This window comes from Diadema antillarum, unplaced genomic scaffold (genome assembly GCF_040938485.1).
Source record: "Diadema antillarum isolate AM-2024a unplaced genomic scaffold, OU_Dant_1.0 seq00000173_RagTag, whole genome shotgun sequence".
Classification (NCBI taxonomy): Eukaryota; Metazoa; Echinodermata; class Echinoidea; order Diadematoida; family Diadematidae; genus Diadema; species Diadema antillarum.
The window spans coordinates 78,529-91,029 of record NW_027271242.1 but is presented as its reverse complement, the minus strand read 5'-3'; the positions used below and the strand labels follow the sequence as shown (position 1 = coordinate 91,029).

General features: G+C 39.6%; 1 protein-coding gene across 1 annotated transcript; it reads right to left on the bottom strand.

Moving 5' to 3' along the window:
- Positions 1-3,124: 3,124 nt before the first annotated feature.
- On the bottom strand, positions 3,125-12,356 carry LOC139728320 (uncharacterized). Its single transcript, XM_071639267.1, has 11 exons — positions 12,029-12,356; positions 10,472-11,265; positions 9,894-10,063; positions 9,065-9,197; positions 8,377-8,602; positions 6,981-7,930; positions 6,060-6,257; positions 5,547-5,661; positions 4,843-4,984; positions 4,227-4,476; positions 3,125-3,667 (listed from the first exon to the last, which is right to left on the bottom strand). The coding sequence occupies exons 2-11, from the start codon at positions 11,225-11,227 to the stop codon at positions 3,443-3,445; spliced, it is 3,165 nt and encodes a 1,054-aa protein (XP_071495368.1). The 5' UTR covers positions 11,228-11,265; positions 12,029-12,356; the 3' UTR covers positions 3,125-3,442.
- Between the last annotated feature and the right edge of the window lie 145 nt (positions 12,357-12,501).

Genomic DNA, 12,501 nt, shown 5'->3' with positions numbered 1-12,501 from the left:
TTTTTTTACTAAGAAAGCATACTATTTGTATAAAAACCATAGATTGTGCAACTTTTCACATGGTATCAAATATTCCAGCACCGCTGACGCTGTTGTAGCCGAGTAATTTTCAACATTGCCTTTCAGATTGTTGAGTGATGCTGAGAAATTTCTAATGCAGTCTTGCAAAAAGCTGTAGGTAGACATTTACTTTTCCATCTTCTTGAGATAAAAGGAAAATGGTCACAGAAAATTTGTGGCCAAACTTCGTAATCTATTCATCCTTGTATGTTGCTTTGGCATTCCAATCTCTCAATGAAACTCAAATTGATTTTATACAGCGATGAATGTATGCATCAATATAATTGAAATTCTTGGCCTTGAGTTGTGACGGTAACTTGCATTCGTCTTAATGAACAGTAATTGTAGTTACCATAGCAACAATGCAACTGCTTTGAGCCAAAATAGTTGCTGCCTAGCAGCTGCTAGAAATAAAACCTTTAAGTACATCTTATATTGAAGTGCTATGCGACACAGAACCTGGGTGTGACAAAGAGTTATGATATAGCTGATTTATGATGATATTCTATGATAATATAAATGCAATGTTCTATTTGAGGTATTTGTTCATTCAGTATGATTTTGATTTTATATAATTTATATATTTTTATATTTATCACCACCGTCAATAGTGCATTACAATAAAATTCTAAAAAATGCCCATGGCATGAGTGTCAACCTCATGTTATTTTTGTGAAAGCTAATGATTTTTTTCTAAACTTATCATAAGATGAATGCAAGTGTTGAGATATTCTAGGATCCACAGTCTCTGCTAATCCTCTCTCACACACACAGATCTTCTCTGCAAGTGGAAAAAATATCATCATCACTCTCAAGTGTTCGGGAACATCTATGTCCATTTTAATTTATTGTATTTCTGCTCTATTATACAAGGTACAACTTCAATATACAGTGACCTAGGACACAGTTTTTCACTTTTCATGATACATATGGTACAACATTCATTCAAAGGAGTTTTTTTTTTCTTGACATTTTTATCATAGAATGGTTATGAAATCATAAGGCACGCTACAAACATAGTAGCCTTGCTGTGCATTTTCCTGATATTTCAGTCTGTCCCATTATCATTTTGCCCTCAATCGCATTGGTTTTTGATACTCTTCTGAAAATTGTCAGTTTGTCTATTAAATCTCTGAAGAATTCAAATGCCTAGATTAAGGTTTGGCAGTAGATTTTTTTCCAAAGATTAGTCCTCATGGTTACATGTGATAAATACTTGGCCTTTTTTGTATGTCCTACTATTATCCTGTAAAGTGTCAAGTATCATTTTCGTTTTTGGTGATTTTTTTTATTTTTTTATTTTTACTTTGTATGCTTTATACATGCTTGACATGCAATGATTAAATCCAATTAAACAATTGTTATAAAAAAATTTCCCAAAGAGAGAGGCTCAAATATACAATGCATAAAGTCCTGCCAATGAGGATGAGATGACTACGCATACCAACCACCTTGACCCCCTCCCCCCTTCAGCAAAGATATTTCCCTTCTATGATCTTTGACTGGCCAAACCTGACCATGTCATAAATACATGGCACCCATCTAGTTTGCATTAATTATCTCAGAAAAATGTCAAATCATTTTTACGTCCACCACACACAGTTGAAACTAATTTTATGGACCACTTAAAAAATCCTGAGTTGAACTTGCGATGAGTTTAAAAGTTGAAGTAAAAACCTTTAAAAGAAGATAAGACAAAGAATATTTAATCACAAGTCATGAATTTGAAATTACTAAAAAGTAACCGGCCATACACCATTTACAATATTCATCCTTAAATTCATACAATATGCATCCTGTCATTCTAAAAGCTATTCATTCTCTGTCCATGAAAATAACAAAAAGTAACTGATATATGTAAAGAAACAGATTTTTTTTCTTCTTTTTTATATTCAGCAATGAAGTTTGGTACTGACATTTTCAATTCTTATGAGTACTTCTTCTGCATGCAACTCTATTAAATTATAAATTTTCTAAACATATCCACATGATTTTGTATAGACAATTTATACACACTATACACAAATTAAGGTTTGTGAAAATCATGTTTCTATTTTTTTTACCTAGTACATTTTAAAATTATTCATGTACACTTAACGCACTATCAAACTCTCACAGACCTGTGTACCTGTAATAGTCTCTGCAATAAAGAAGAATATAAAATCTGTATTCGTATTTAAACTGTTTCATACACCCATGGTCATGAGCACTCAAAGATAGACATGTCAGCTCTATAAATACATTTTATAATACATTAAATAAGCTAACAGATTTACAATTATCTGAGGTAAATTCTTCTGTTTGAGAACACTAGAAATAAACTTTCCCTTGAAAGAGACACAAAATTTTAACCATAAAAAAACTGTAAGCTGCTGGTGTCTTAAAAAGACCAAAGAGTTGTTTCTAACTGTACACTCGTACAGACACGATCACTTCATAATTGGTGACTATGACTCAAATATGCAACCCCTAAAAAATGAACAGAAACAACCACAGAAGAGCACTGGAATACGATTGCAACACAGATGGACAGAGTATGTATATCAAATGAACCATAATGTCCCATCACATGTTTACTAACACTAGTAATACATGAGAAGACCACTTCAGTACGACTGTCTGTCCATATCTGACTGTCCACAGAAAGCTCACTGGTATTTTTTTATTTATTTATTTTTTTTTTTTAAGATGATGACGACAAGACGTACACACTTGATGACTGTTTAAAAGTCTCTTTTTGTATTGAAAAAAAGACACAAAAATGCTTACAGAAATCTACTATGTACATATAAAGCTCTCTTGAACTGTGGCAGTTTCATCATATATAACTCAAATGAGTGGTCAAATGGAGTTACAATGTAGCTGCAAGAAAAGAAAATTGTTTTTCTTTTTTTGTCAAAAAAGAGATGATGATGATAAAAAAAGGTACTGAACTTTGGAAGTCAATACTAATATTTAACTTAAAGACTTGACTTTATTAGCATACTACGAAATCTGTTTGTATGATGAATCTGCATGCACCAAGAAGCATAACAGGTTCTTCTTGTTGACAATGCGTATATAGTGATATGATCATGTCATATACAGTATCTTCTAGTTGGGTAATTATCATAGAATTTGGCCTAACTGTCCAACAGATTTCCATAATTTATCAATAATGGCTTCATACATTTGGGTGCATATATCCCTGGGTGATGTAAGTTACTATTTCTACAGGCATGTACAGGCTCACAGATTATGCATGGCATTGAACCCACCATGAAATATATTCCATGCATACATGTACATCGTCCTGTGTTGATGGATTTCAGTATCTGACGATGCTGGATGTGCCTCCGTGGGAGAGTCGCCTCGCGCCGCAGTCGTCCCATTACGAAAGTTCTCAGGGTAGGACCTGCGACCTGAACTCTTCGTTCCTCTGCTCCCGCATGGCGATGCGGATGTCCTTGCGCTCCTGGTTCTGCCGCTCCTTGTTGCGGAAGTGGGCGCGGCGGTGGAGCTCCTTGCTCCTCATCTGGAGGTCCCGCGCTGCCTCCTGCTGGCGCCTCTCACACAGACGTTCCACGTGCTGCTTGGAGCGCTCTTCATTTCGCTGCATCTTGGCCTCCTACCAGGAATAATGAAAAAAAAAATCAACATGTATGCTATATTTATCTAGTGTACTCACATATGTACAGTATATATCCTTTTTGACGAGATTATACACACATTATACACATACATGTACAAACATTATGTACATGCCTACCATACACATTCATACATACATGCATATGTTCTCATGTACACATATCATATACATGCATACACATATATCTTGTTAGAGAATAATTCTTCTTGGACTTGTTTGATAGCTACTTATACTACCATGTCCATATCTTCCTCATGATAAGTTAATTATGTCACTTTTTTTTGCCTTTTAATTTTTCAGTCCTTGATATTCAAGGCTCCATAATTTGTTCTGAAATTAGCAAAAAAGCCAAGTAATTTCAACTTTATGAGCTCTAATGATATGGGATATAGTTATTTGAATCAAGAGGAATACATAGGGACTGAAAGAAAAAATTGAAAAGGAAACTGTAAGAAAGTAGCAAAGGAGGGAATATTGTGTCAGCATATTAAAAAAAAGAAGAAATAATAAATGGTGAATAGTTCTACCCTCTCACCTGAGTGCGTTGCCGAGAGTCTTCTATTTCCCGGTCCCTCGTGGCTTTGGTGTCCAGCCGCTGCTGGTTGCGCACCCTCAGCGCCTCCACCCGCCGCTGGTCCCGAGAGTCGCTCCACCGGCCCAGCTCATCCTGCCGCTGGGCGATGGTCTGACTGACCGCCCGCTTGGCATTCTGGATGCCCTCCATCTTGGCTTCACTGTCCTTCTGCCGCTGGACATCCCGTCTGGTCACTTCAGCTGCGAATTGCCTGTCAGGTCACATACAGAAACATGGACTGTTACGACAGGAAGTTCTCTGAACATTGTCATGACAGATCATGACGGCATAGAACCATTTTTTTTTTCAACGATGCCCACACTTAAATAAAAGTTGCATAACATTAATCACAAACGACCAACTCTAAAGTTGTTAATTCCATTGATTTTGAAAGGCACTGCAAGCCTTGTTTTTCTTCTTCAAAATGGACAAAACATCTATTTAGAATTATCATGTTGCAGGGGAAATGCAGAAGCAAATGAAACAAACAAATATATAGTTCTCTAGTCTGTAGTCAAACAAGGAATTAGCTGTGGCATTACAACCATCCTGGGGTCAGAAAACTTTTCAATCTCACCTGCATCTCTCATCCCTCGCCTCTTTCATCTTGGCCATCTCCTGGTCCTTGACATACCAGGTGTACTCTCGCCTCACTGTCTGCATCCTACGGAACTCGATGTAGCTTCTCTCCTTCGCCTCCCGGATCTCATCCCGTGTGCCTGTGGAGGCAAGGAACCAGTTCTTTCGCATGACAAACAAGTTGGATGTATTAGTGAGTGATGACTTTGTGTGCTTATGTGTGGGTGTGTTTTTTAATGAAAAATACAGGCAGTTTTCTTTCGTTAATATATCGAAATTTTGTTAAAACCGAACAAATAAACAATAGAAAACATAGAGTAGATAATGTTGAGGCCTGAATTTTTATTTCGTTGTAACCATGTTCGTTACAACGGGAGTGCACTGTATATTCAAACAAAATGGTTCACCAAAGTGTGAAATAATGTCAAGAATCTCATGGTTTGCAACCTCTAAATTCTTCTGTCCAAGAGCCTTTGAAAATTATACTTTCCACAGGTAAGTTTTGAGGGACAGCACAAATCTGTCTCATCACAATCAACAACATTTGTCAGAAGAGCAAAGGAACTGAAGGCAGGTGAGGATAAGATAATCCTTTATCAACTAGATATATCTTCCTTTTTTTTCTAGTACATGAGAACCCTGCTAGTTGGTATGGCTTAACATAATATATCTGTATTTGGCCTTAAAGGAATAGTAACTTACCGATGGTTTGGCCCTGAGGTTTTGGCGGGCTCTGCTGATGAGTTGGAGGTGGGCGGGGCTGCTTCATCTCCCATTCAATCATGGCACGGTCACTATGCACTTTGGAGTGATTCACCTGCAAGTGGAGATGGCAAAAGGTTTAATGCCAAACATGAGATTATTAAATGTCAAAAATCAAAACTTCAAGCCAATGGACACACATGTGAATGTCCCTCTATGAGTAAATCATATTGACAAACAATTCAAGCAATTTAAAAGAAAACATTGAGGTATCAGCTATCAAGATATATATCAATGCTCAAGGCATATGAGGATACCATTATACAATGTACAATTAGATAGTACTATTGTACAATCACTTCAACAATGAGTTTAACCATCATGCATTTTCATACAGTTCACAGAAACAAATTTCCAGATATGGACCTTGAATGAGAGTGCAGAAAATTATCACAAAATAAATGCAGTTTGACTTGGGGGGAAAAAGCCCTGGAAGAGGAAGAATGTACTTACAGGTGTAAAGACAGAAGTCCTGTTGACGGGACTTGTGTAGGATTGCTGCTCGTAATATGTGGGTTGTAGTTTGGCTTCCAGAGGAGCCTCCAATGCAGTGTCTCGGAACGGCCCCACGTGAGCTGTGCGTGGGCGTGGGCGGCCCATCTCCCACTCAACCATGGCTCGATCACTCTTTACGGGGGACTGTCCATCAACCTTTGTGATCAAATTACAAGGAATGATAGGTACATAAACTATTTTTTTTAAATAATTTTCAAAACCAAAAACATCTTGTGATCATTCATCAAACTTGACTCTCAGACAGAGAGCAATCACACATCATAATTCACAGGGATCTACAACATAAGGTCCAAGATGTTACTATACACTTGTGGTAACATGAATTATGCAAAGCACATCACCCAAATGTATTTTTATTCACTGCTCTTTATAGTTTGACCCATTGATTATACATGGGACCAATTAGAATTCAAATTAAAACATTCACATTCATGCACATAAAAATGACACATTTGTACTTTCAAGCAGTTGTTACAGCTTGTTTGGGGGGTTTTTTAGCAAAAAGAGATGCCTGAAACTCTAAGTGAACCCTTCATTGTTAGTACTCATTTTGTTGTCACTTTTGAATTTACAAGAGAGTGGAATGAACGAAATATGAAGAATGCCACACAAAGGCCGCTTTATTTCATGACATTTTTAAAGTATTTAAATTTGTGTTGCTTATGTTTCACCTGAATCAGTTTTGTCTAATTGGCAAATACGATATGATAGCACAAAATATTTGGGGCAATTTCCAAAATTCATCAGTTTTGAAAAAGATAAAAGAATGGAATAAAGTTAAGATTATTTTCATCACATACGGTGCAAAAAAAAATAAAATGGGAAGCACTTTGGAGAATCCCAGCTAATTCAACTTACCGGTGTAAATAATGTGGATCTATCGACAGGAGCATACACATCCTTGTCTTCAAAGACGAACGCTGGGTCTGCCTTGGCTTTCACCTTGGCCTGTCCTGTCAGCTCCTCATGGGTGCTGCGAGGACGCGGCATCCTCTTCCAGTACTTCCAGGGTGGGCGGGGCTCTCCCTTGGCTGACCGCGGTCTCGGGTATGGGTAGAAGAGTGAGGAATCCGTCCCGACGGCAGTGTCCCTCAGCGACATAGTCTGCATGCCGGTGTCGATCAAGGAGGAGACCTCCTGCCTGGAGTCCTCGATCCTCTTCTTGATCTCCTCCACTTCTTTCTCCAGTTGCTCTTCCTCCGTCATCTCACCCTCCGAGTCCTGCTCAGTCCTGATGGAGCTGATCCCGCTGTCGCGCCCAAAGCTGTCCTCCTGGAACGAGACGCTCTTCTGCAGAGCGGAATCCCTTCCCGACTTGGCGCCGTCTTTGGCGTTGCCGCCCTCCTCTTTCAGGATGCTGCTGCCGAGCATCTTGTTGTCCATGAGCTGCTTCATGACTTTCACGTTGAGTTCCTCCCGTGTCAGTCCTGTGCCGGGGATCAGCGCATGCATGTCCTCGCTCTTCACAGCGCTCTGCCGCACGGACGTGTTCAGCCTGTGCCCGTAACCGAGAGAGCCCGCCTTCATCACCATGGGAACATATACACACCCTTGCTGCAGGACAGGTAGCCCAACCACAGACCCATTGATTGTACCCTCACTCGGCACGCTGGGAACTGTGTAGCCAGCAATGGACCTCTCATAGCTCGGCTCATTCACCACGTAATGTCTTGCCGTAAGAGGCATCTGGATCTCGATTCTGTGCCTTTCGTACTCTTTGTGGGGGATCCACACTGCTGTCTGCTTTGGCACTTTGGCTGTTTTACCATTGAAGAAGTTCACCACCAGATTGTCCGAATCAGCAGCACCTGTAAGATCAAGGTAGCCCGTCAAAAAGATATGAGTGATACAGCAGTTTTGCTGGTCACTTCAGAAGACATGCTTACATGATATTCATGCATCCAACGTGAACACCACAATGGATGTCAAACATGCACATAGATTGAAATTTCCACACTCAAGCTTGTGCAAGAAATTTAAGAGACCAAAAACTAAAATGATACAGACTTCCTTCAAAACAAGCAAAAAAAATCCAGTGTATATCACTGACATTTAAAAACTATTGTCCTTTAACAGTCAACAACAACAACAACAACAGATTGAAGTATAATGTACTTCTTGAAAGAATAACCAAATGACCAATTTTGTGTTTCCTATTACAGCATTCAACTTTGCACAGTGTCTTTACACTTTGTTCAAGAAAAATACATGATAAATGCTCGTAACTGCAAGTACATGAGAGAAGGTCACTTACATCCAGTGGAACGCCCCTCAATACCCTCAAGGACAATGCCCGGAGCAAACCGGTAGCCATTTTTCTCCCAGGGTCCCAGCACCTTGTCGCCGGGGACGATTGGGTGTCGCATGGCATCGTTGTAAGCGATGATGTCAAAGATACTGGTCTCCTGGAGCAGATGCTGACACTTCCCACCGGACGGATCCTTGTCAAAGAAGACAAGGTAGGAACGCATTGCTGACAACTGAAAAGGCAAATAAAAGACAAACTAAGGTGAATGCACTGGGTTCTGTACTGAAAAGAGCAAATTTGTTAGACACATTTTTGGTTCTAACCAAGCATAATTCATGTACAGTGACAAGGAAAGTATGCAAAATTTTATATCTCATTCAAATGAAATGTATGTCTTATAATTATAAGATATCATTTCATCTTGATAGCATTACAGCTAATAGTAAAGAAACTAATACATACTTTCATGCTTCACTGTAGTATTTTTTGGGTGAAGGATTATTATTGTTGCTTGGAAGAGTCATATGTTAGTAAATGTCTTTTTAATCTTTTAGTCCAAATGGATTTGCTTGACAAACTTTCACACTGAGCTTCCAAATCACATAGAATGTATTTCTACTTTATTTACATATCAGTATGTAACTTCACCACTACCAAACCTTACTCAGCTTTTCAGAGATCTTTTCAATTGTACCTTTTCTTTGATTGTCCCTGCACAGTAATAGCCATCTCTCTCCCTGCGCGCAAAAACTCTCATTCCCTCAGCGAGTTCTGCAAAGGAGTGAGCAGGGGTGACTGCTGGAATGATGGTTGCCGCAGGTTCAGTTCTAGAAAGAAGAAAAATGAAAAGACATGTATGTTAGGTTAGTAACATCTTGAAGTATGAAACATGATTCCAAGCATATTACAGATCTATGGAGAACCGCTTACATTTCATATAGAAAGTAACTGTTTATGATCCCGCGCACATGTGTATACCTTATTGTTTGTAAAAGAAAATAAACTTCCATCACTTCACTTTAATATTTGCACACCAAAAATAAGTTTCAGAAAATACAGAATGAGACTTAAATTTTTGAATTTAGAATGCTGGAATTGCAGCCTTGTGTCTGCATTCATATTAGCATCATAGTATCTACTCGATGAACAACATCAACAACAACTGCAGAGTATCCATAAAAGTTTTGAAGACATCAAGATCAATACTGCAAAATTACTGCAAAATGATCCAGAGTACACTCTTGCAAAGAAGCTTTGCAACTTACACCAGCAATATCATTATCTGAGACTAAGATAGCATTGCTTAACTCAATGATTAATTTAAATGTGTGGATATTAAATCTTGACGTTGACATTCCCAGCGCTACACCGTTTCATTGTCAACCTGAGCAACTGCAAAGGAGATAAATACAAGAGTGTACATAAGGATAGAGCAAGTTGACATTATAAGGGAAGCACACATGCAAAAAAGTCATCCTTCTGAGCACAGATATGAGATCCTGTATTTCTGTCAAACATCTTACCTCACTGTCTCCCAGGCTGTGGCGGCTGGAATCTTGATGATGGTGCGCGGTGCGAGTGGCTCTCTCACTATGACGGTTTCTGCTGCTGGGTTGTGATCCACTGATGTGGTCACGCTGCAGTATTTCAGTGGCTGCCCATTTTCCTCACTCTTGTATGTGATGGTTGCACTCTGCAAAATGGCAAACAAATGAAGAGTGCTATTAGATGTATTGTTTATATCATACTTCATCATTTTGGCAAAACAGAATAAATGGTATGCTTCTAAATTGTGTGTACCGGTATGCATCATGCATACATGGACACTGTATTGTATGTACAGCACACCTCCATTTATGAATCATTTGGTTGTAGATGTCACTGATTCTGCTATAATATTTCAGTTGAAGTAGAAGATACAAATGTTGTAGGTACACATTTTTCTTGATATAAAGGTCATACAAATGTGAATATTAGTATATTTGCACATATATCTGCTTCATAAAAAAATCAAAATATCAAAAGCAAATAAGTTTAAAGTGAATGTCCATAAATAAAGCAAAAGTGAAAGAGAAGAGAGAAAAAAACTAGTTTTCTTCACCTGAGGGGGATTATCAAGTGTTGTCTTGATGCTGGTTGCTGGAACATGGTTCTGTACTTGGTATGATGTGGTTTCTGCAATGGGAGGGTTATCCAGAGTGGTTAAGGGAACACAGGTGTCATCTTGCTTCCTGTAAACAGCATTCCTAATCCTTAGTGGACTGTGGTCTGACGTAACAACAGCCTCCACTCGCTCGATGCTACCCTGTTTGGTCATGCTTATCACATGGAAGGTACCCAGCGTCTGCGCTGCGAGGCTCTCCAGGAATTCCTGTGCGGCCACTTCAGCATGCAACCCCGTGAGATAAATCGCATGGATAGGACGCCCCTCACTGACGGCGGCAACCTGCTTGAGGATGTCTGTAGGTTGCTGATCTGGGAGACCGTCGGAGACCAAGTACACGGCCTCGCACACAGAATCGGAGAATGCCAGCCTAAGAGCATCCAGCGTGTTGGTCCCATCGGAACAGCTAAGCTTGTTTATCCACTCGCCGGCCACACTGACGGTCTGTGGAGTGCAACGAACCATGCGGTCAGCCCAAGGCGTGACCGCTGAGGCAAACTCGATGACATTAAACATGGAATCCTTCTCCCGGTGTGCACGGGCAAGCAGCACCTCATTCAGGTGATCTTTGATGGCCGGAAGGTATGGGTACATGCTTCCCGAGGTGTCAACGATGAAGGTTACATTCTTGGCACTTAATTCGCCGAACATTGTCTGTGAAGCCAGTTCTTGAATGAGATGAATAGGAGCCATGATGCCTGATGCACACGTCACAGGACTATTTAAAGATGCTGGAAAATAACAAAAGAAAATTGATTAATTACATCACAAAATTGATGTACAACTTGTAAATCCGTTTGCGAGATGTGAAAGATTGTTACAATTATGAATTAAATAGGGTCTATATATGATTTGTATACACTGTACCATTTGACACACCTTCATCATCACCCCACTGAGTGAATATGAATGCTCAATTCAGCTTGAATTACGTAAATTGTACATCAACAATGTGAAAATGTATTTTTGGGCATATTTTCCAACATTAATGATTCTTTAATACGTTGTACACTTGTAATGTAGAGGGCCTATATTTAAATATGTACTAGTAATCTTGTCTTATCATGCCTATTTAACACAAAAAAATTTAAGCTAACGCTAATTCCGTAAATATCTTTGACGGTCACATAACATGACACGGCATTTACCTTTCAATAGACAATGTCGTACTCCAACAATGCTTCACTATCGGCTATCAGAAGTAGACCAGGCACTGCACTGGCAGTCTAACGTTATACTAGTAGTAAAGTTTAACATACAATAACATGGTCATGTGTTGCGATGTTTGAACTTGGAGTCTTGGACACATGGTACATAGTACATGTAAACACAGCAGAAGAGGTAACCCCGTCGCGGGGCGCTGTAACACACTACGTATTTGTCCGTATGGGGTCGCTGCTGCGGTTACAGAAGAGGCAGAGCAGCGCCAGAACTGAGCATAGAGGCCATAGAATCTAGTGTAGATAGAGTAATTTACACTGTGCAGGCCCTTACCTTATAAGACCACTTGTCTAACGTGTTAGACTCTTCTCCAGCTCCAGAAAGACAAGAAGTGCAATCAATGTCAGTGTTATAAACTTCTAACGTTAACGTGTTACAGGTACGAAGGCATTCCCACGGTCCACGCACGGAAGATAGAGTAAGCGTGCCAAAACGTCTTTCAGTTTCAGTGTAATCACTGTAAGCTCGAGATCACTGCCATCGTATATTTACGGACCCATTACACGGGGAACAGCGTGTGAGATATATAGATAGCAGGACTCTGTACTCGGCATCATTGTGTAAACGGTAGAACTGTAGATAGGCCTACGTATGGTACATAAAGTAGGCCTACCGCACCTTGTACCACACAGTGAACTCGATCCGCGAGCGAGGACACACCGTAGCATGCAGCTTGTATTATTGTTTATGTACGTTGCCAATGGACAATAATATATGTTAGTATCTAATAGACAGCAACAGAAGAT